Source organism: Eubalaena glacialis, chromosome 8 (assembly GCF_028564815.1).
Source record: "Eubalaena glacialis isolate mEubGla1 chromosome 8, mEubGla1.1.hap2.+ XY, whole genome shotgun sequence".
NCBI lineage: Eukaryota > Metazoa > Chordata > Mammalia > Artiodactyla > Balaenidae > Eubalaena > Eubalaena glacialis.
The window spans coordinates 116189630-116214384 of record NC_083723.1 but is presented as its reverse complement, the minus strand read 5'-3'; the positions used below and the strand labels follow the sequence as shown (position 1 = coordinate 116214384).

The 24755-nt window shown below is 40.3% G+C and overlaps 1 protein-coding gene across 1 annotated transcript in view; it reads left to right on the top strand.

The window, feature by feature from the left end:
* Positions 1 to 24755, top strand: part of DENND11 (DENN domain containing 11) — a 54660-nt gene that overhangs the window by 10379 nt on the left and 19526 nt on the right. Inside the window, exons 2-3 of the mRNA XM_061198113.1 lie at positions 10604 to 10703; positions 11646 to 11804. Of these exons, the coding sequence (XP_061054096.1) occupies positions 10604 to 10703; positions 11646 to 11804 (259 nt within the window). The remainder of the gene's footprint in view (positions 1 to 10603; positions 10704 to 11645; positions 11805 to 24755) is intronic.

The following is a 24755-nucleotide window of genomic DNA, read 5'->3' as shown; positions in this document are numbered from 1 at the left end:
CATCTGATCTGTCCTGGAGAATGTTTCATGTGCACTTGAGAAGAATGTGTATTCTGCTGCTTTTGGATGGAATGTCCTATACATATAAATTAAGTCCATCTGGTCTAATGTGTCATTTAAGGCCTGTGTTTACTTATTGATTTTCTGTCTGGGTGATCTGTCCATTGATGTAAGTGGAGTGTTAAAGTCCCCCACTATTATTGTTTTACTGTCAGTTTCTCCTTGTATGGCTGTTAGCATTCGCCTTAATTTATAAGGAGCTCCTATGTTGGGTGCATATATATTTATGATTGTTATATCTTCTTGGATTGATCCCTTGATCATTATGTAGTGTCCTTCTTTGTGTCTTGTAACAATCTTTATTTTAAAGTCTACTTTGTCTGATAAAAGTATTGCTACTCCAGCTTTCTTTTGATTTCCATTTGCATGGAATACCTTTTTCCATCCCCTCACTTTCAGTCTGTATGTGTCCCTAGATCTGAAGTGGGTCTTTTTTAGACAGCATATATACAGGTCTTGTTTTTGTATCCACTCAGCCAATCAGTGTCTTTTGGTTGGAGCATTTAATCTATTTACATTTAAGATAATTATCAATATGTATGTTCTTATTGCTATTTTGTTAATTGTTTATTTGGCTGTGTTGGGTCTTAGTTGTGGCACATGGGATCTTCGTTGTGGCATGTGGGATCTTCGTTGCAGCACGCGGGCTTCTCTCTAGTTGTGGCGCGTGGGCTCCAGAGTGCATGGGCTTAGTAGTCGCAACACGTGGGCTCTCTAGTTGTGGTACACAGGCTCTAGAGCGCATGGGCTTAGTTGCCCCATGGCATGTGGGATCTTAGTTCCCCGACCAGGGATCGAACCCACATCCCCTGCATTGGAAGGTGGATTCTTAACCACTGGACCACCAGGGAAGTCCTGCCATTTTGTTAATTGTTTAGGATTTGTTTTTGTAGGTCTTTTTTTCTGCCCTTCCTCTTTTGATCTCTTCCCTTGTGATTTGATGACTATCATTAGAGTTGTGTTTGGATTGATTTTTCTTTTTTGTGTGTGTATATATTGTAGATTTTTGGTTTGTGGTTACCATGAGGTTTTGATATAGCAGTCTATATATATATATTTCCAAGATTGTTTTAAGTCTCTGGTCTCTTAATTTCAAATGCATTTCCAATATCCTGCATTTGTACTCACCTCTTTGCACAATTGCTGGTTTTGATACCATATTTGTGTGTGGATAATTTCTTACCTTTACTGTATGTTTGCCTTTACCCATGAGCTTTCCCATTTGTAATTTTCTTATTTCTAGTTGTGGCCTTTTCTTTTCTGCCTAGAGAAGTTCATTGAGCATTTTTTGTAAAGCTGGTTTGGTGGTGCTGAATTCTCTAAGCTTCTGCTTGTCTGTAAAGTTTTTGATTTCTCTGTCGAATCTGAACAAGAGCCTTGCTGGGTAGAGTATACTTGGTTGTAGGTTTTTCCTTTTCACACTTTAAATATATCAGGCCACTCCCTTCCGGCCTGCAGTTTCTGCTGAAAAATCAGCTGATAATCGTACGGGGGTTCCCTTTCTCTTTGTCTTTAATTTTTGTCAATTTGATTAATATGTGTCTTGGCATGTTCCTCCTTGGGCTTATCCTGTATGGGACTCTCTGCACTTCCTGGACTTGAGTGTTTCCTTTCTTATGTTAGGGAAGTTTTCAGCTATTATCTCTTCAAATATTTTCTTAGACCCTTTCTTTCTCTCTTCTTCTGGGACCCCTATGATGCAAATGTTGGTGTGATGAACGTCGTCCTAGAGGTCTCTTAGATTGTCCTCATTTCTTTTCATTCTTTTTTCTTTATTCTGTTCCGTGGCAGTGATTTCCACCATTCTTTCTTCCAGCTCACTTATTCATTCTTCTGCCTCATTTATTTTGCTATTGATTCTGTCTAGTGTATTTCTCATTTCAGTTATTGTATTGTTCATCTCTGTTTGTTCTTTAAATCTTTTAGCTCTTTGTTAAACATTTCTTGTATCTTGTTGGTCTGTGCCTCCATTCTTTTTCCAAGATCTTGGATCATCTTTACTATCATTACTCTGAATTCTTTTTCAGGCAGATTGCCTATCTCCACTTCACTTAGTTGTTCTTCTGGGGTTTTATCTTGTTCCTTCATCATATTCCTCTGCCATCTCATTTTGTCTAACTTTCTGTGTTTCTGGTCTCCGTTTCTCAGGCTGCAGGCTTGTAGTTCCTCTTGCTTCTGGTGTCTACTCCCATTAGGTGAGGTTGGTTCAGGGGCTTGTGCAGGCTTCCAGGTGGGAGGCACTGGTGCCTGCCCACTGGTGGATGGAGCTGGGTCTTGTCTCTCTGGTGGGCAGGGCCATGTCAAGGGGTGTGTTTAGAAGTGGCTGTGCACTCAGGATGACTTCAGGCAACCTGTCTGCTGTTGGGTGGGGCCAGGTCTTGGTACCAAAATGGCGACTTCTGGGAGAGCTCATGCCAATGAATATTCCCTGGGGCCTCTTCCACCAGTGTCCTTGCTCCCACAGTGAGCCACAGCTGACCCCTGCATCCCCAGGAGATCCTCCACGACCCGCAGGTAGGTCTTGCCCAGGATCCTGTGGAGTCACTGCTTTGCCCTGGGTCCCAGTGCACATGAAACCTTGTGTGCACACTCCAAGAGTGGAGTCTCTGTTTCCCCTAGTCCTCTGTAGCTCCTGCACTCAAGCCCTGCTGGCCTTCAAAGCCGAATGCTCCGGGAGCTCCTCCTCCCAATGCCAGACCCCCAGGCTGGGGAGCCTGACATGGGGCTCAGAAGTCTCACTTCTGTGGGAGAAGCTCTGCGATACAATTATTTTCCAATTTGTGGGTCACCCACCTGGCGGGTATGGGTTTTGATTATATCATGAAAACACCCCTCCTACTGTCTCATTGTGGCTTCTTCTTTGTCTTTGGATGTAGAATACTTTTTTGGTAGTTTCCAGTCTTCTTTGTTGATGGTTGTTCAGCAGTTAGTTGTGATTTTGGTGTTTTCATGAGAGGAGGTAAGCTCAAGTCCTTTTATTCTGCCATCTTGTCTCCCTCTCATATGTTGAAATTTTTTAAACCTCAGAAAAGTTGAAAGAATAGTACAGTGAAAATCTATATATCCCTGACTTAGATATATGTGTCACTCCCCATTTGTTGACATTTTGCCATATTTGCTTTATCTAAAGTCAGTTCCACAGTAATGTGAAATACGCATTCCTAAAAACCACTGTGCTAAGCAAATCATGCAGTAAAAATCACAGGGCTTATGGGGAAGATGGGGTGAGGGGCACAACATTCAAAAACTTTGTCAATGACACATTAAAGAAAGATAGGAACATAATAAAAGTGGTAGGATGGTTGTACATATGTTAAATAATTAAGAAATACATCAATACTCAAAATACGGCACTCTACCTTAAAAAAGACCTGCGGTTTGCATACGAAGGTGGGTGTTGGAAGGGTTGAGCTTGTGAATTATAATGAAGCAGAGGAAGAGGGCTTTGTGAAATTGGATGGAAAGTTGTAACACTAGAGGAGATAAGTGTGGCTCAGAACACACATGGTGAACCAAGGTAGCAGGCAGATGTTTGAGTGTTGTGTGGGGATGCGTTTTGTGTAGTGCTACAGCTGGGTGCAGTTTTCTGTGTTCACATTGTGAACCTTGAGATCAAAATCACATATCAGCAAACATGAAATTCCCTATGATTGAATCGTTAACATATCGACTGCTTTGGAACAAATTCGGCCAGCATTATAGCAGAGCTGAGGATATATAAATATACTTTTTTTTTCTGAACTATTTGAAAGTAACTTTCAGACATCATGACATTGCATTTCTAAGTACTTCAGTTTAAATCTCCTAAGAATAAGGCCGTTTTCCTACATAACCACAATATCATTACTACCCCTAGGATAATTAACCTAGGTTAATTAATTTATTACCTTTCTTAATTAATAAATTTTATTTTATTTTTAACAATTTTAGGTTTACAGGAAAACTGAGCAGAAAGTACAGAGTTTCCGTATACCCTCTTCCCCACCTGCCCGCCCGGCCCCCCTGTTACCTCTATTATTGACATCTTGCATTAGCGTGGTATATTTATTGTAATTGATGAACCAATATTTATACATTATTGTTATCTGAAGTTCATAGTTTACATAAGGGTTCACTCTTCGTGTTGTACATTCTCTGGGTTTTGAAAAATGCACCATGTTAGGTATCCACCATAACAGTATCATACAGAATAGTTTTACTGCCCTAAAAATCCTCTGTGCTCTGCTTATTCATCTCTGCTTACCCCCTGATCTTTTTTACTATCTATAGTTTTTCCTTTCCAAAATGTCACATAGTTGGGATTTTGCAGAATATAGCTTTTTTAGACTGGCTTCTTTCACTTAGCAATATGCATTTAAGTTTCCTCCGTGTCTTTTCGTGGCTTGGTGGCTCATTTCTTTTTATTGCTGAATAGTATTTTGTTATGTAGATATCCCACAGGTTTTTTATCCATTCACCTTTTTGAAGGACATCTTGGTTGCTTCCAGTTTTTGGCAATTATATTGACAAAGCTGCTATAAACATTAACGTGCAGGCTTTTTTGTGGACCTAAGTTTTCAACTCATTGGATAAATATACAAAGGAGCATGATTGCTGGATCATGTGGTAAGAATATGTTTAGTTTTGTGAGCAACTGCCAAACTGTCTTCCAAAGTGGCTGTACCATTTTGCATTCCCACCAGCAGTGGATGAGGTTTCCTGTTGCTCCACATCCTCGTCAGCATTTGGTGTTTTCAGCGTTTTGGATTTTGACCATTCTAATAGGTGTATAGTAGGATCTTGTTGTTTTAATTGGCAATTCCTTGATGATATGTGATATTGAGCATGTTTTCATATGCACGTTTACCATCTGTATGTCTTCTTTGGTGAGATATCTGTTCAGATCTTTTGTCCATTTTTTAAATTGAGTTGTTTTCTTAATGTTGAGTTTTAAGAGTTCTTATTTTGGATATAAGCCTTTATCGGATATGTTTTTGCAAATATTTTGCCCCATCATTAGCTTGTCTTTTTATTCTCTTAATGGTGTCTTTCACAGATCAGAAGTTTTTAATTTTAATGAAGTATAACTTAACAGTTTTTTCTTCACGGATGATTCTTTTGGTGGTGTATCTAAAAACTCATTGCTAAACTCAAAGTCACCTAGATTTTCTCCTGTGTTATCTTCTAGAAGTTTTATAATTTTGCATTTTACATTTAGGTATACTATTCATATTGAGTTAATTTTTGTGCAAAGTGTAAGGTCTGTGTCTAGATTCATTTTTTTCCTTATGGATATCCAGTTGTTCTAACACCACTTGTTGAAAAGACTATCTTTTTTCCCATTGTATTACCTTAGCTCCTTTGGCAAAGATCAGTTGACTGTATTTGCGTGGGTCTATTTCTGGGCTCTCTAGTCTGTTCCATTGATCTATTTGTCTAATCTTGTGCCAGTACCATACTGTCTTGATTACTATAGCTTTATAGTGAGTCTTAGAATCAGGCAGTATTAGTTCTCTTCAGTATTGTATTGGCTGATTTCAGCCTTTTGCCTTTCCATGTAAACTTTAGAATTAACTTGTCAATATCCATAAATAGCTTATTGGGATTTTCATTGAGATTGCATTGAATCCATAGCTTAGCAAATGTGAAATTCCCTATGTGCACATTGTTCTTAATATACCAATTGTGTTGGCACAAATTCAGCAAGCATTGTACTAGAATTGACTAAATACAGATAAAAACTTTTTTCCTTAGCCGTTTGAAAGTAAACGCAGGGCTTCCCTGGTGGCGCAGTGGTTAAGGACCCGCCTGCCAATGCAGGGGACACGGGTTCAAGCGCTGGTCCAGGAAGATCCCACATGCCGAGGAGCAACTAAGCCCATGCGCCACAACTACTGAGCCTGCGCTCTAGAGCCCGCGTGCCACAACTACTGAAGCCTGTGCTCCTAGAGCCCGTGCTCTGCAACAAGAGAAGCCACCACAATGAGAAGCCCGCGCACCACAACAAAGAGTAGCCCCGCTCACCGCAACTAGAGAAAGCCTGCGCACAGCAACAAAGACCCAATGCAACCCAAAATAAAAAATAGTAAATAAAATAAATTAATTAAAAAAAAAAAAAAGAAAGTAAATGCAGACGTGACTTCACTCCTAAATACTTGAGTATAAACCTCCTAAGAAAAAGGACATTTTTCTACATAACCACAGTGTCATTACTACTAGCTTTTTAAAAACGTGCATATCCTCTATAAAGCTGGGTTTTTGCTTTGTTTTTGTTTTTAATGTCCATCCTGTCTTGTGCTAAGCACTGTGCTGTGTTGGGATGTAAAGATAAACAAGCAGAGTTCCTGCCTTTAAGAAGTCCAGTCTCCTGGGGAGACAGACATCTAAGACAATGATTGTATTAGGTTGGGATGAGGGCCATAGTAGCTTTATCTACCTCCCTTTCATTCAAGGAGTGTGTCAGCAGAAATGTTCTTCCTGTGGGATAAAGAACTGTTCCCAGAGTGGTGTTCTGGAGTCCATGCTCCATTCTGTGATTCACCAGCCTGACCCTGATGGACCTTTCTTCCCGACCTAGAGGGGCTTGCATCCATCTAGAAGAGAAGGATGTAACTAACAGGGTGTCATTCAGTTCGTCTGATTCTTTCAGGTCCTATACAATGAGGATTGGCCAGGCACAGAGGAATAAGAAAGAAACTTTGAGAACCAGGCTGAGGAATTGGGGGCTTTATTCTTCAGATCAGCTGTATTAAGTAAGAAGACGTATGTTTGGCTATGAATACCAGAGACCCAAATTAACAGTGTCTTAATCAGGATAAGAGTTTAGTTTTCACTTAACAGTCAGGAGATAGCCGGTCCAGGGCTGGAATGCTGGTTCAGATCCATGGGGTCATCCAAGGACCTAGACTCAAGTTGGCTCTCACTCCATCATCCCCTCCTTGATATGTGGGCTGATGCGCTCACCTGTATGATTCAAGACGGCTTGTCACCACATCCATATGCCAGGCAGCAGGATGGAAGAAGGGACTACATACTCCTTCCCTTTAAGGCACGTTTTGGAAAGACACACCTCACTTCTGCCTGTATGCCACTGGCCAGAATTTACTTGTGTAGCCATACCTATTTGCAGGAAGGTCCAGAGAAACATAGTCACCATTTGGAAGGCCATATGCCAGGCTAAGAATAGGAGGTCCTATTCCCTATAAGAAAGGAGGAGTGGTATGTACTAAGGGTCAACTTGCAGCCCCTAATATACTGGTATTTCTTTAAAAAAAAAAGCCTTCTATAAAATTTGGCCCTTAAGATGCTCCTTAAAAATAGGTTTATTGGCCAAATAATTTTGGAAACATTTAGCATGGTATTGATCTCGTAGAGATTCGTAATGTAGAGAAACATTAAAGGCTCTGAGAAGTTCTGCAGTAAAGGAACATGTCTGTCTTTGTTTAACCTAAACAAAGATTGTTTGGCTAAAATCCCTTTTTACAAATTTTGTTTTTTTGCAGAAGCCCTAGTCACCTAAGCTTTGGGAAACACTGCTTTGGGAATTATTAAAGTTTCCTTAGTTTGCAGTGATGCAAACATTTTCACAGCTGTTCCACTCCTAGGGACGTAGTCAACAGAAATGTGTGCATATTGTGTCAGTCAAAGTCAAGGTTTAATCAAAGAAACAGAACCACTGGGAGGTAAATAAAGGGATTTATTGCAGGGATTTGATCTTGTGCAATTGTGGGAGCTGGTTAGAAAGTCTGTGTAAAGCTGTTGCCTTGTGTCTGATGGTGGAGCTTGAAGTCTCTTGAGCGGACAGTTAGGAAGAAGAGAGTAAAGTTGAGAAGAAGGAGAACAAGCTGGAACTCATGAGGGTGGGTGGGAACCCAGGTCAGTGTGTCGCTGCCTCCTGTTCTAATGATGTGGTGCCTTGACCTGATGAAGCTGGTGCCCTTCGTTATGGAACTAAGCACACGCCTGGGGTGGGAGTCAGAGAAGCTGACAGAGGATCCAGGGAAGGTGGATCCATCGGCAGCAGGCCTGGCAGCCACCCCCCAAGTGCGATGAGCCTGCAAGATAAGCAGCAACGCCCATGAGTTACCTGATGCCCTCACACTGGCCTTCCGACATGAACACAATATGGCTACTGCTTCACTTCGCCTCCCCAGTCTCCAACGGAAATGGGAATGCTGAGAAATGTGAATCAGCCCAGCTGGGTCACGCATTACAAAGCTACCGCACGTGTAGTCACCAGATGACAAGTATGGAATTGAAACAGCAGTGCTGTTTGTGATAGCTTCAAATAAGAAGTAAGCTACATGTGCATCAACAGTTAAATAGATAAGTAAGCTGTGTTACGTGCATAGGATGGAAATAGTAAATGAAGAAATTATTGCTACATGCATCAACATGGATGAATCTTGCAAAAAAATATTGAGCCAAAGAAGACAGACACAAAAGAATACAAACTGTGATTGCATTTATATAAATTTCAAAAACAGCAAAGCTAATTTATGGTGTTAGAAGTCAGGATAATAGTTAGCCTTGAGAGAGGGTTAATGACTCGGACGGGGCAGAAGAGAGGCTTCTGTTTTGCTGCTCATGTCCTGCTTCTTGATCTGGGTTCTGCTCACACAGGTACGTTCATGCTGGGAAAACTCATTGTGCTGCCTAGCTGTGATCTGTGCACTTTTCTGAACTTATCCTTCAGCACAAAGTTTAGGTACGTTAAAGTTTTAACAAGTCCTTGAGTAGTCATGGACGGGCTGGGTTAAGGAGAGGAACTAAGAGCAAGTTGAACCCTGCGTGGAGTGGCATGGGGGCGGGGAACAAGGCAGCAGGTACCAGAAGAATCAGGTAAGTGAGAGGACAGAGTCTGCCAGAGGGTCGTCGCAGGCTGTCCCTCTCCTAGGCTGGCCATCTGTTGCCATCATGAAGGGTTAGGACCGCGTGCGCAGGAGGCTCGTCAACAGAAGCACCCATGTGGCACAGATCATGATCGTGTAGATTTGGGGGGAGGGTCAGCACCTTTGTGAGCTTCCTGGGTGTCCTGATGCACAACACAGGGTGGAAGCCACTGGACCGAGGAGACCGTAGACAGGGATGCTAGTGGAAAGACAGGAATGTGGGGGAAGTCGGTGTGCGAAACCTTACCTTTCTCCCCATGTTTGCCCCTCATTCAGCGTGCAGCATGCTTTTTCTTGTCTTTAACCCTGACAGATACAACATTGTTCTAGCCTTCCTGTTGTGTGAAATCTTAATTCCTTTTTTCATGCTTTCTGTTTTAGCCCACTGATTAGTTGTTTGAGTTTATGAGTCCTCTTTTGAAAATAAACTACTTGAAAGTGCCTTAGGCTGCTGAATATAGGATAGGCTGATCCCGTGATGTCCACCCCATTCGGAGACTGGGTTGTGTCCAGGTAGACTTGATATGCGGTACCTCTGATGCCCCGAACAATTATCTGAAAGCATTGTTGTCTGGGATTATTAATGGTATTTCTAATGCCTGGGAAATTAGGGTTTGAGGTGTTGATGAGAAGTTTGTTCTAAAGTGAAATCTTACAAGTATCTTAGTATTTTTATTTGGAAAATTTTTGAATATGCAAGAAAACAGTAGGGCATATTCTGTAGCATTCTCTCAAGCCTCTAGGAAACAGTGCTCTTGTGAAATTCTCTGATTCCCTCAATCTGATGACTGCTTGTCATTGCTACATTCTAAAATCCCATGTTATCTTCTGTCATAGAATTTACCACACACCACCACCCCCGGCCCCCAGAACTGTAATCACTGGTCTCCTTGTTTATCTCCGTATCTGTCCCTGGAATCTAGTCTGTTTGAGGTCAGAGACTGTGTCTTATTTGACTTTGGAGCTCCAGCATCTAGCTCAGTAGAAACTCAGTAATTAGGGATAAGTGAATAAGCCCTGAAATTCTGCAGGCAAAGAACTGGTGTCTGGACCTTGGATAAGAGCTTCATTTTGAGGAGAGAGGAGAAGGAGTTAGGGAAGGAAGCAGAGCTACATTTGATCAGAGAAGAAGGAAAAGAACCAAAATAGTATTCTATCACGAGAGTCAAGGGAAAAAGGGGAGACATTTTTGAGGAATTATCAAATGCCACAAAGACATCAATGAAAATGCGAATTAAAAAGAGTTTGGGGGTTTGTCAGAGTCATTAGTGGCCATAAAAAGGCAAGATGGAAGCAGGATCTCGAGGGGTTAAGGACAGAGTACGAGATGAGGAAATGGGGGTAGAGGGTCAAAACATGCACTTAGAAGTGAGGCTGCAAAAGGAAGGAGATTTGGAGGTGGCCAAGCAGAATGGGAGAACCAAAGCCGGCAGCCTCGCTAGGAAGAACTGTGTTCATTTGAAGGCAGAGATCGGAGGTGCCTTCAACGCCCATCTCCTGGCCCTCGGGATGGCTCAGGGACTCTGCTGGCGATGGAGGGATGAGCCACCTGAGCATCCTGGTGGTCAAGTCAGTAGTAGTACATTTACTCCGAAGCCGTGTGCACTTAGCCCTGCACTAAGCCCTTTGAATGATTTTGTCTCTTTTAAACTTGTATCCTCCCTTCCCCACAGGAAACATGGTGGAATGGTGCTTACCTCAAGATATTGACCTTGAAGGCGTTGAGTTCAAGTCTATGGCCAGTGGGTCCCATAAAATTCAGTCTGATTTCATGTAAGTACTGCTGATTGCAAGTCTTCTCTGTACCATTTCCTCTCCCTCTGTGCTTTCCCCCAGAGAATAAGGGCTCTCATCGGGGCATTTTCAGGAAGTGTGTGTAAATGCCCTGAAAATATATGCTGGTTTGTGTTTTTATATCAGTTTTCTAGCAAGAAGTTCCCAAGCTTTCATTAGGTTCTCGATGAGTTTCATGATCCAAAAATGTTAAGAACTCCTGCCATAGAGGTTCTCTCCTTTCCTGAGAAATGATTGGGCCTTGCTTGAGGTTTGGCTTTAATAAAGGAATAGAGTTTCGGTTGCATTTGGGTTAACTTAAGACATGTATGTGCTAAAACTTGAAATTCGAGCTTTAAGTAAGGCCAGTTTGTAGTCCTTTGTAATTAAGATTCTTGTGAGGAGCAAGTTGAAAGAATGTAAGGGTGATGGAGTAGCTTTCATCTTCTCATTGGGCTGAAACTATGACAGACATAAGTGTGAGAAAGGGGAAGGAAACAAAGTGACAGCTCTGGTCAAATGTTCTATTTAAAATATCAGAGACTCAGGAAGCGAGGAGAGAGTCAACACCGTTTATGCTAATAAAACAGAGGTCCCGCCATCAGGTCAGTTGCTGTGCAGGAGGAGAAGGGCGGTACCATGGTCATGGGCAGCTGAGAAGCAGGCCTTGCACAGATCAAGTCCTGGCTCCAGCGGGATGACCGTTGGCGAGTTCCACAATTTCTTTGAGCCTTGGTTGTCCCATCTGTGAGGTTGAGGGGCTTGGGCTGATAGTCCCCCTGAGATTCTAAAAAAGGTTTTTCTCAGGCTGAGTTTTCTCATGTAGAGCCCTGGACACAGTTATGTCTTTTGCTCGCGACTGCATCTCAAAGGCAAAACACAAAGTAAAATGAAATTTCTCTCTCTGATTTCGAGCCACGCTACACATTGGGTCTATTTTAGCTATTTCCGAAAGGGGCCCTTCTTTGGCCTGGCCTGCTTCGCCAACATGCCTGTGGAAAGCGAGCTGGAGCGTGGCGCCCGGATGAAATCCGTGGGCATCCTCTCTCCATCCTACACCCTGCTGTACCGGTACATGCACTTCCTGGAGAACCAAGTTCGGTATGTGGCTTACATACGGGGTGGGGTGCAGGGAGGGCAGAGGCAGCAGGGCTCTGCCAGTTGGTGTGCTGTGATGAGCCCTCAGGGGTAAAGGCTGTACATCAGAACGGCAGATGCCTCACAAGAGCATCCATGGCTGAGTCTCACACCTCGGGTGGTGGTCTTTGTGTTTCAACCAGCGTCCTGCGTAAATGATTCTTCATCCTCGAATGAAAGCTGGGGTAGATTTTGCTTTCAGCTTATATTAATATTGTCATCAATTTTGTTGAATTAATTTGTTGACATTGACGTGATCTTTGCTTACCTTAAACCACAGTAATTATCTCCTTGCCCCAGGCAAATAGACTCTCAACTTTTTTTTAAGCCTAATTATTTATTATTGGAGGTAATTATTATCATTGGGGGGTAATAGGAAGGGAATTTTTAACAGAAGCTGCAAAACTATTAATTCATTTTTTTTCATCATGTGAGTAACCTAATTTTATTTCAGATTTTGAAGGAAAAATCTACCCCTAAGCCCTGAAGCACTGTTAAAATTTTGGCACATTTGCCTCTCTTCTGGTATGCATGTGTGTGTTCTTTATTTATTTATTTTTAAATATTTATTTATTTATTTGGTTGTGTCAGGTCTTAGTTGTGGCAGGCGGGCTCCTTTAGTTGTGGCTTGCGGGCTCCTTAGTTGTGGCATGTGAACTCTTAGTTGCGGCATGCATATGGGATCTAGTTCCCTGGCCTGGGATCGAACCCAGGCCCCCTGCATTGGGAGTGTGGAGTCTTAACCACTGCGCCACCAGGGAAGTCCCATGTGTGTGTACTTTAAAATAATATATACATACTTGGCACCATAGGACATACATACTTTTATATCATATGCGTTTAAAAGTTATTGTTATTTTAATTTTTGATATAATAGTCTATCTTGATCATCTTTGAAAGAATATGAAATTGTGGGAAAAAAATGTTTTATTGAAAAATTTATGTGAACGTACAAATGAATTTTAACAATTCTTCCAAATCTTAACACCCAGTGAGATATCCATTGTCAGTATTCAGCGAATGCCATTCTAAAAGAGACATAATTTTACAAAAATAGGATTAATATTTTATGAAGATTTAATTTTATCAAATAGGCTAGTTTGAAATATATTTATTTGTATATATCAGAGAAAAAGAGTAAGTGAAACTGAAGGAATTGTCAAACTTCAATTTTTTTTCACAGTAAGATATGTTATTTCTTGGAATGTTCCTCCAGAGTTAAGAAAAAAGACTGCAAAACATGAAGATACAGTGTCATTCTTATTGAGAAATAACGTGTATATAATAAAGTGCACAAATCTTTGTATAGGTGTCATTGGTGTTTTTAGGTTGTGTTCTAGTTGTAGATGGTCAGGTATCTTATACTTCTTCCCAGAACGCCTCCCCGACTTTACTTCTCAACTTTCATAGACTGTGAGATTTATTACATTTAGTTCTGTAATCACAATTCCCATGATTCTTAAGTCTCAGTTATATGTTTATGACCACATCCAGGGCTTAACTGTGGCTTGCTACGTTCCAGAGCCCGTGATTTATTTCTTGGTTGGTTAGATTTTGCCATCAAGCATCTTTTGTTTCTTTTTTTTTTCATGAAAGGATCATGGGTGCTGCCTTCTCTCAAATCTTGCATGCTTGATAGTATTGGTTTTTTACCTTTACTCTTGGCTGGGTATAAGATCCTTAAATCTTTTCTTTCTTCCTCTCAGGATGCTATAAATATTGTGCAGCAATATTCTGATATTGGTTGTTTCAGAGAAGTATCTTTTGTCTAGATCCCTATAGATTCTTTATCTGTGATGTTTCTGAACAGTTTTTTTCTGGGATAGTTTGTCCCTTTTTATCTATAGATATGACATTTATTTTTAATTTCAGGAACCTTTTCTTCTACAATAAAGTACTCAACTTTTCCTCTGCGTTTTCCCTTCTTCTTCAGGAACACCAGTTATGTATATGTTTTCTGCCCATTGTTCTCCATATTTTTCATTTTGATGGTTATTTTAGTAGCTCTGTAGTGCTAGAGCTGTCCCATTAGCTTACTCGATTATTCCCTATGGTTAAGCAGTTAGCATGCTTCTAATTGTTTTAACTGCTCCTCTACATTTTGGAGCTGTGATACATATTTTTCTGTATTTGAAGTATTTCCTCAGTTTTGTGTCTCAGAAGTAACATTGAATTTAAAAAAAAAATTTTTTTTATTGGGATCTTGACAGTTTAAAAAAATTATTACTGCTTTTGAAAAATTAATTTCCCAAGGAGGCAATACATTCTCGTGGTTCAAAAGCCAAAAATTATAAGGAGGTATTATATTAGAGTCCTGGCTAAATGGTGATAACGGAGGCCCCAAAATACACTGGCTCAAACAAGATAGAAGATTCTTCCCCATGTAATGTTCTAGAAGTAGGAGGGTGGTCAGGGTGAGCAGCCTGCCGTCCCCACAATTCAGGGCCCACGCTGCTTCTCTTATTATTCTACCATATCCTGAGAGTGATTTTGTGTTCTAAGATGTTCTTCTCACCTGCTTGAAGCTGCTCACCACTACTATGTCTGCATTCCAGCCCGTAGGGAGGAATGAAGGACCCGGAAGTTGCATACATCACTTCTCATATCCCATTGTCAAGTCCTCAATCACAAAGACACACCTGACAGCAAAGGACACTGGGAAAGGTAGTCTGTAGTTGGGTGACCTTGTGACCAGTTAAAATTCGGGGGCTCCTGTTGCAAACAGGAAGAAGAGAAGAATGGATCTGGAGGAAATTTTAGCAGCCTCTGCTTCAGTTTGCCCCCCTGGTGACCTCGGTATCCGTGTGTACTCCTCTTCCCAGACATAGAGGACATTCCTCCCACCCCGAGACATCATAGAGTCTCATCTGGTTCATGTTTCTAGTCTGAAATCCAGGGTTTCTGTGTGATTTGAGGCAATCAGGACATGGTTCTCTTATCCTGGAAAGCTGTGAAAGAACTGTCACGTCCTCCATTCCCACCTCCCAAATGCAGAATAGAAGTAGAAAAGGAACCACAATACAAGCTCCCATTTGAAAAAGAAGAATGAGAAATAATATGAGCGGTCGTTAGTCCATAATAACAATGAAATTCTGCTGAGCAGGGATGGCAAAGACCCCTTGTCCTCACAGAGTGCCATGCTCCTGGCTACACCTGGGCTCTGCTCACTAGAATCCCCTTGTCCGTTTTCCTCCACGGCTCCTGGCTTTGCCTTCTGGGGGTTCTTTATCCATTTTGTGCCATAACCACTTTTGAAGCAGGCATTGGTGAACATTGGGGAAAGCTGCATGGCTTTGGAACATGTTTCCTGCTGGTGTGGGTTTGGGGGTCTAGGGTTGAGAAGTCAGCGGCTTATATAGGCCAAGAACATGACAATACAGATGAGATCCGGCGATTTCAGGGTGCTATGGCCGTAGACAAGAATGTGACAATACAGTTCCCTCAAAAACTGAATAGGCTTCTTGGTCTGTTTGCTTCCAGTCAATCCCACGTAAAAATATCCACTGGCAAAGATCTCCTCTGGGTCTTAGTTTTTAAGTCAGTAGATGGTGGCCTAGTTACTGGTCACTGTTCTTGGCGTATCTATCTTTCCCTGGTTTTAATGGCAACTACCTTGAGACTGTAGCCTAAATCTGGGCTTTATAAATGGGCAGACTCCCGTGTCTGGGAGAGTTTCATAGAGGCTTTGAGAGAAATTCTTACCTCCTGCTTTTTTTTTCTTTTTTTTTTTTTTAAACATCTTTATTGGAGTATAATTGCTTCACAATGTTGTGTTAGTTTCTGCTGTATAACAAAGTGAATCAGCTATACATAAACATATATCCCCATATCTCTTCCCTCTTGCATCTCCCTCCCACCCTCCCTATTCCACCCCTCTAGGTGGTCACAAAGCACTGAGCTGATCTCCCTGTGCTATGCGGCTGCTTCCCACTAGCTATCTATTTTACGTTTGGTAGTGTATACATGTCTGTGCCACTCTCTCACTTCATCCCAGCTTACTTTTCCGCCTCCCTGTGTCCTCAAGTCCATTCTCTACGTCTGCGTCTTTATTCCTGTCCTGCCCCTAGGTTCTTCAGAACCTTTTTTTTTTTAAGATTCCATACATATGTGTTAGCATACGGTATTTGCTTTTCTCTTTCTGACTTACTTCACTCTGTATGACAGGCTCTAGGTCCATCCACCTCACTACAAATAACTCAATTTCGTTTCTTTTTATGGCTGAGTAATATTCCATTGTATATATGTGCCACATCTTCTTTATCCATTCATCTGTCCATGGACACTTAGGTTGCTTCCATGTCCTGGCTGTTGTAAATAGTGCTGCAATGAACATTGTGGTACATGACTCTTTTTGAATTATGGTTTTCTCAGGTTATATACCCAGTAGTGGGATTGCTGGGTCTTTTAAGGAACCTCCATACTGTTCTCCATAGTGGCTGTATCAATTTACATTCCCACCAACAGTGCAAGAGGGTTCCCTTTTCTCCACACCCTCTCCAGCATTTATTGTTTGTATATTTTTTGATGATGGCCATTCTGACTAGTGTGAGGTGATACCTCATTGTGGATTTGGTTTGCATTTCTCTAATAATTAGTGATGTTGAGCATCTTTTCATGTGTTTGTTGGTAATCTGTATATCTTCTTTGGAGAAATGTCTATTTAGGTCTTCTGCCCATTTTTGGATTGGGGTGTTTTTTTTTTTTTGATATTGAGCTACATGAGCTGCTTGTATATTTTGGAGATTAATCCTTTGTCAGTTGCTTCATTTGCAAATATTTTATCCCATTCTGAGGGTTGTCTTTTTGTCTTGTTTATAGTTTCCTTTGCTGTGCAAAAGCTTTTAAGTTTCATTAGGTCCCATTTGTTTATTTTTGTTTTTATTTCCATTTCTCTAGGTTATCTCCTGCTTTTTGGGTATAGAGGAATTGGTTTTTTCAGTCCCGTGGGGTCCCAAATATTTCAAGTCTCAATTAATTTATATTGCAGAACTCAGAATGTACACCCTTACACTGTATATCCCACCATTTCTGCTTGCAAACTGACCAAGTCTTGCTTATTTTCATCTTGCTCTTGTAGTAGTAAGATGAAAACTACTAAAAACTAAAAACATCAAGGAGCTATCAGTGCTCTGTTTCTCACTGCTTCCGTTAAAGTTACAAGTTCAGATGATACAAGGCCCGTCTTCCAAGTTACTGAGGTTCTAGCAATTTTTTTTTTTTTTTTTTTTTTTTTTTTTTTTTTTTTAGCCATCTTCCCTTTCTAGCTACTAAGCCAATGCTACAATGTGGTTTTTGATACTATGGTAAATCATTCCTAAATATCATTTTCTGCTTTAGTCAAATCCAGGCTAAGTTGCTATAACAAAGAAACCCGAAATACAGTGACTCAAACAAGGTAGAAGTACAGCTTTTCTAGCATGACAATCCCAGAGTAAGGGAAGTAGTCCAGTGTGGTAGATGGCTTTGTTTCACTGGGTCTTTCTGGGACCCAAGTCTTTCTGTTTTGTATCCTGCCATCTGCTAGAGTATTGTCCTCACCCACATGGTAAAAGTTGATTCACCATTACTAGGTCTTGCAGGAAGGGGAAACACACAGGAATCCCAGAAATTGAACATACACTTCTGCCCACATTTCATTGACCTGTGCTTAGTTCCTAGCCACACCTAGCAGCAAGACAGTCTAGGAAATGGGGTCCTTAACTGGGTGGCCATGTGACCAGCTAAATTTTGGAAGGTTCTGTTACTAAGGGAAGAAGAGAGTGGCAGTCTCAACCACTGGCATAAAATGAAGTCTTCACCCAGTTCCCATATCCATCCAATCATCCCAGTAATCACTGCTGACTTCCCATGTATCTTTCCAAAGCTTGTGTGTGTATATACAAATACAAATGTATATTCTTATTTTTCCTCTTTTCATACAAAAGGTAGCATGTTATACATGTTGTTTGCACCTTGCCTTTTTCATTCAACAATATATCTGGGAAATCTTCTCATATTAGTACATGGAGAGCTTCTTCATTGTTTCTCACAGTTGTATTACGTGCCCTGTATAAAAGAACCATGCTTGCTTTATCAAGTCGCTTACTGATAGACATTTGGTTGTTTCCAGTCTTTTGCTGTTAAGGATGCTGCACTGAATACCTATGAGCAAGTATAATTTCACACATGAGTAGTATATGTGTACATTAAATTTCTAGAAATGAAATTGGTGATTCAAAGAGCATATGTATTTGTAATTTTAATAGATATTGTCAAATTGCTTTACATAGAGGTTGTACCATTTTACATGCCCAGGAGTAATGCAAGAGAATGCTGTTTCCTCACAGCATTGCCCACACAAAAATACAACTTGTGGATTTTTGGCATTCTGATTGGTAGAACACGGTACTTGAGTATAATTTTAATTCGCGTTTTTCTTAGGAGTGAGGACGAGCACCTTCATACGTGTTTGAGTCATTTATATTTCCTCTTCTGTGAACTGTTCCGAGCCTTTGCTACATTATTATTATTTTTTTAATTAATTAATTTCTTTATTTTTGGCTGCATTGGGTCTTCATTGCTGCACGCGGGCTTTAGTTGCGTCAAGCGGGGGATACTCTTCGTTGCGGTGCGTGACCTTCTCATTGCGGTGTCTTCTCTTGCTGTGGAGCACGGGCTCTAGGCACGCGGGCCTCAGTAGCTGTGGCACGTGGGCTCCAGAGTACAGGCTCAGTATTTGTGGCGCACAGGCTTAGCCTCTCCGTGGCATGTGGGATCCTCCCAGACCAGGGCTCGAACCCATGTCCCCTGCATTGGTAGGCGGATTCTTATCACTGCGCTACCAGGGAAGCCCTGCTACATTATTTTTTGATCGTTGGCTTTTTCTTATTAATTTCTAGGAGTTCTTTGTGTAATATGGAGATTTGTTCTTTGTGATATTTTTTCCACTTTTTCGTTTGTCTTTTAACATTACTTTTTGTCATGCAGATGTTTTTCTTCCTTGAGTTCGATAATATTCCTATGGCTTCTAGATTTTGAGTCATAGCTAGAATGGTTTTGCAGTTTGGTGATTAAAGAGGGCTCAGGGTAACATGAGAGAAGGACTTGCATGAGAAGGTATGAGGAAAAGAAAGAAGCGTAGTGATGTAAGCCCAGGTCTAGGCATGGGTGATACTTGACTGCAGCAATGACTTTTATATAAATTAACTAGACTTGATTTTTTTTTTTTTTAAAAGACAATCAGATGTTTTTATTTATTTATTTATTTATGGCTGTGTTGGGTCTTTGTTTCTGTGCGAGGGCTTTCTCTAGTTGTGGCAAGCGGGGGCCACTCTTCATCGCGGTGCGCGGGCCTCTCACCATCGCGGCCTCTCCCGCTGCGGAGCACAGGCTCCAGACGCGCAGGCTCAGTAATTGCGGCTCACGGGCCCAGCTGCTCCGCGGCATGTGGGATCCCCCCAGACCAGGGCTCGAACCCGTGTCCCCTGCATTGGCAGGCAGATTCTCAACCACTGCGCCACCAGGGAAGCCCTAGACTTGATTTTTGAAAACATTGAATCCATGTTTTATTTTTATTCTTACTTATGATATCCTAACGTTATTTGTTAATATTTCATCTATAACTCTTGGCTTCGATATCTTCCTAGTTAGAGAGTCTTTTCTATGACTATTTCTTATTAATCTGAAGATATTGGAGAACTGCTATATAATTTTAAAGGATTAATTTTAAACCACATTTTTGACCTTGCTTAGATCATGATTCAGACAACCTACTGTAAAATAACATTTCGGGGACAGTTGGTATAATTTGAAAGTGGACTGGATATTAGTTTGGATTAAGGCACATTATTTTGTTAGGCAAGATAATGCCGCGGTGGTTATGTTAATTTTTTTTTTTTTTTAATGAATCATCAATTTTATACACATCACTTTATACACGTCAATCCCAATCGCCCAATTCAGCACACCACCATCCCCACCCCACCGCAGTTTTCCCCCCTTGGTGTCCATACGTTTGTTCTCTACATCTGTGTCTCAACTTCTGCCCTGCAACCCGGTTCATCAGTACCATTTTTCTAGGTTCCACATACATGTGTTAATATACGATATTTGTTTTTCTCTTTCTGACTTACTTCAATCTTTATGCCAGTCTCTAGATCCATCCATGTCTCAACAAATGACTCAATTTCATTCCTTTTTATGGCTGAGTAATATTCCATTGTATATATGTACCACAACTTCTTTATCCATTCATCTGTTGATGGGCATTTAGGTTGCTTCCATGACCTGGCTATTGTAAATAGTGCTGCAGTGAACATTCGGGTGCATGTGTCTTTTTGAATTACAGTTTTCTCTGGGTATATGCCCAGTAGTGGGATTGCTGGGTCATATGGTAATTCTATTTTTAGTTTTTTAAGGAACCTCCATATTGTTCTCCATAGTGGCTGTATCAATTTACATTCCCACCAACAGTGCAAGAGGGTTCCCTTTTCTCCACACGCTCTCCAGCATTTGTTGTTTGTAGTTTTTCTGATGATGCCCATTCTAACTGGTGTGAGGTGATACCTCATTGTAGTTTTGATTTGCATTTCTCTAATAATTAGTGATGTTGAGCAGCTTTTCATGTGCTTCGTGGCCATCTGTATGTCTTCTTTGGAGAAATGTCTATTTAGGTCTTCTGCCCATTTTTGGATTGGGGTGTTTGTTTCTTTAATATTGAGCTGAATGAGCTGTTTATATATTTTGGAGATTAATCCTTTGTCCGTTGATTCATTTGCAAATATTTTCTCCCATTCTGAGGGTTGTCTTTTCGTCTTGTTTATGGTTTCCTTTGCTGTGCAAAAGCTTTGAAGTTTCATTAGGCCCCATTTGTTTATTTTTATTTCCATGACTCTAGGAGGTGGATCAAAAAAGATCTTGCTGTGATTTATGTCAAAGAGTGTTCTTCCTATGTTTTCCTCTAAGAGTTTTATAGTGTCCAGTCTTACATTTAGGTCTCTAATCCATTTTGAGTTTATTTTTGTGTATGGTGTTAGGGAGTATTCTAATTTCATTCTTTCACGTGTAGCTGTCCAGTTTTCCCAGCACCACTTATTGAAGAGACTGTCTTTTCTCCATTGTATATCTTTGCCTCCTTTGTCATAGATTAGTTGACCATAGGTGCGTGGGTTTAGCTCTGGGCTTTCTATCTTGTTCCCTTGATCTATGTTTCTGTTTTTGTGCCAGTACCATATTATCTTGATTACTGTAGCTTTGTAGTATAGTCTGAAGTCAGGGAGTCTGATTCCTCCAGCTCCGTTTTTTTCCCTCAAGACTGCTTTGGCTATTCGGGCTCTTTTGTGTCTCCAAACAAATTTTAAGATGATTTGTTCTAGTTCTGTAAAAAATGCCATTGGTAATTTGATAGGGATTGCATTGAATCTGTAGATTGCTTTGGGTAGTATAGTCATTTTCACAATGTTGATTCTTCCAATCCAAGAACATGGTATATCTCTCCATCTGTTGGTATCATCTTTAATTTCTTTCATCAGTGTCTTATAGTTTTCTGCATACAGGTCTTTTGTCTCCCTAGGTAGGTTTATTCCTAGGTATTTTATTCTTTTTGTTGCAGTGGTAAATGGGAGTGTTTCCATAATTTCTCTTTCAGATTTTTCATCATTAGTGTATAGGAATGCAAGAGATTTCTGTGCATTAATTTTGTATCCTGCAACTTTACCAAATTCATTAATTAGCTCTAGCAGTTTTCTGGTGGCAGTTTTAGGATTCTCTATGTATAGTATCATGTCATCTGCAAACAGTGACAGTTTTACTTCTTCTTTTCCAATTTGTATTCCTTTTATTTCTTTTTCTTCTCTGATTGCCGTGGCTAGGACTTCCAGAACTATGTTGAATAATAGTGGTGAGAGTGGACATCCTTGTCTCATTCCTGATCTTAGAGGAAATGGTTTCAGTTTTTCACCATTGAGAATGATGTTTGCTGTGGGTTTGTCATATATGGCCTTTATTATGTTGAGGTAGGTTCCCTGTATGCCCACTTTCTGGAGAGTTTTTATCATAAATGGGTGTTGAATTTTGTCAAAAGCTTTTTCTGCATCTATTGAGATGATCATATGGTTTTTATTCTTCAATTTGTTAATATGGTGTATCACATTGCTTGATTTGCGTATATTGAAGAATCCTTGCATCCCTGGGATAAATCCCACTTGATCGTGGTGTATGATCCTTTTAATTTGTTGTTGGATTCTGTTTGCTAGTATTTTGTTGAGGATTTTTGCATCTATATTCATCAGTGATATTGGTCTGTAATTTTCTTTTTTTGTAGTGTCTTTGTCTGGTTTTGGTATCAGGGTGATGGTGGCCTCATAGAATGAGTTTGGGAGTGTTCCTTCCTCTGCAATTTTTTGGAAGAGTTCGAGAAGGATGGGTGTTAGCTCTTCTCTAAATGTTTGATAGAATTCACCTGTGAAGTCATCTGGTCCTGGACTTTTGTGTGTTGGAAGATTTTTAATCACAGTTTCAATTTCATTACTTGTGATTGGTCTGTTCATATTTTCTGTTTCTTCCTGGTTCAGTTTTGGAAGGTTCTACCTTTCTAAGAATTTGTCCATTTCTTCCAGGTTGTCCATTTTATTGGCATAGAGTTGCTTGTAGTAGTCTCTTAGGATGCTTTGTATTTCTGCAGTGTCTGTTGTAACTTCTCCTTTTTCATTTCTGATTTTATTGATTTGAGTCCTCTCCCTCTTTTTCTTGATGAGTCTGGCTAATGGCTTATCAATTTTGTTTATCTTCTCAAAGAACCAGCTTTTAGTTTTATTGATCTTTGCTATTGTTTTCTTTGTTTCTATTTCATTTATTTCTGCTCTGATCTTTATGATTTCTTTCCTTCTGCTAACTTTGGGTTTTGTTTGTTCTTCTTTCTCTAGTTTCTTTAGGTGTAAAGTTAGACTGTTTACTTGAGATTTTTCTTGCTTCTTTAGGTAGGCTTGTATAGCTATAAACTTCCCTCTTAGAACTGCTTTTGCTGCATCCCATAGGTTTTGGGTCGTCGTGCTTTCATTGTCATTTGTTTCTAGGTATTTTTTGATTTCCTCTTTGATTTCTTCAGTGATCTCTTGGTTATTTAGTAACGTACTGTTTATCCTCCATGTGTTTGCGTTTTTTACGTTTTCTTCCCTGTAATTCATTTCTAATCTCATAGCGTTGTGGTCAGAAAAGATGCTTGATATGATTTCAATTTTCTTAAATTTACTGAGGCTTGATTTGTGACCCAAGATGTGATCTATCCTGGAGAATGTTCCCTGCGCACTTGAGAAGAACGTGTAATCTGCTGTTTTTGGATGGAATGTCCTATAAATATCAATTAGATCTATCTCCTCTATTGTGTCATTTAAAGCTTCTGTTTCCTTATTTATTTTCATTTTGGTTGATCTCTCCATTGGTGTAAGTGAGGTGTTAAAGTCCCCCCCCCCAATATTGTGTTACTGTCGATTTCCTCTTTTATAGCTGTTAGCAGTTGCCTTATGTATTGAGGTGCTCCTATGTTGGGTGCATATATATTTATAATTGTTATATCTTCTTCTTGGATTGATCCCTTGATCATTATGTAGTGTTCTTCCTTGTCTCTTGTAACATTCTTTATTTTAAAGTCTATTTTATCTGATATGAGTATAGCTACTCCAGCTTTCTTTTGATTTCCATTTGCATGGAATATCTTTTTCCATCCCCTCACTTTCAGTCTGTATGTGTCCCTAGGTCTAAAGTGGGTCTCTTGTAGACAGCATATATATGGGTCTTGTTTTTGTATCCATTCAGCAAGCCTGTGTCTTTTGGTTGGAGCATTTAATCCATTCACGTTTAAGGTAATTATCGATATGTATGTTCCTGTGACCATTTTCTTAATTGTTTTGGGTTTGTTTTTGTAGGTCCTTTTCTTCTCTTGTGTTTCCCACTTAGAGAAGTTCCTTTAGCATCTGTTGTAGAGCTGGTTTGGTGGTGCTGAATTCTCTTAGCTTTTGCTTGTCTGTAAAGCTTTTGATTTCTCCATTGAATCTAAATGAGATCCTTGCCAGGTAGAGTAATCTTGGTTGTAGGTTCTTCCCTTTCATCACTTTAAGTATATCATGCCACTCCCTTCTGGCTTGTAGAGTTTCTGCTGAGAAATCAGCTGTTAACCTTATGGGAGTTCCCTTGTATGTTATTTGTCGTTTTTCCCTTGCTGCTTTCAATAATTTTTCTTTGTCTTTAATTTTTGCCACTTTAATTACTATGTGTCTTGGTGTGTTTCTCCTTGGGTTTATCCTGTATGGGACTCGCTGCGCTTCCTGGACTTGGGTGGCTATTTCCTTTCCCATGTTAGGGAAGTTTTCGACTATAATCTCTTCAAATATTTTCTCTGGTCCTTTCTCTCTCTCTTCTCCTTCTGGGACCCCTATAATGCGAATGTTGTTGCGTTTAATGTTGTCCCAGAGGTCTCTTAGGCTGTCTTCATATCTTTTCATTCTTTTTTCTTTAGTCTGTTCTGCAGCAGTGAATTCCACCATTCTGTCTTCCAGGTCACTTATCCGTTCTTCTGCCTCAGTTATTCTGCTATTGATTCCTTCTAGTGTAGTTTTCATTTCAGTTACTGTATTTTTCATCTCTGTTTGTTTGTTCTTTAATTCTTCTAGGTCTTTGTTAATCATTTCTTGCATCTTCTCAATCTTTGCCTCCATTCTTATTCCGAGGTCCTGGATCATCTTCACTATCATTATTCTGAATTCTTTTTCTGGAAGGTTGCCTATCTCCACTTCATTTAGTTGTTTTTCTGGGGTTTTTTCTTGTTCCTTCATCTGGTATATAGCCCTCTGCTTTTTCATCTTGTCTATCTTTCTGTAAATGTGGTTTTTGTTCCACAGGCTGCAGGATTGTAGTTTTTCTTGCTTCTGCCATCTGCCCTCT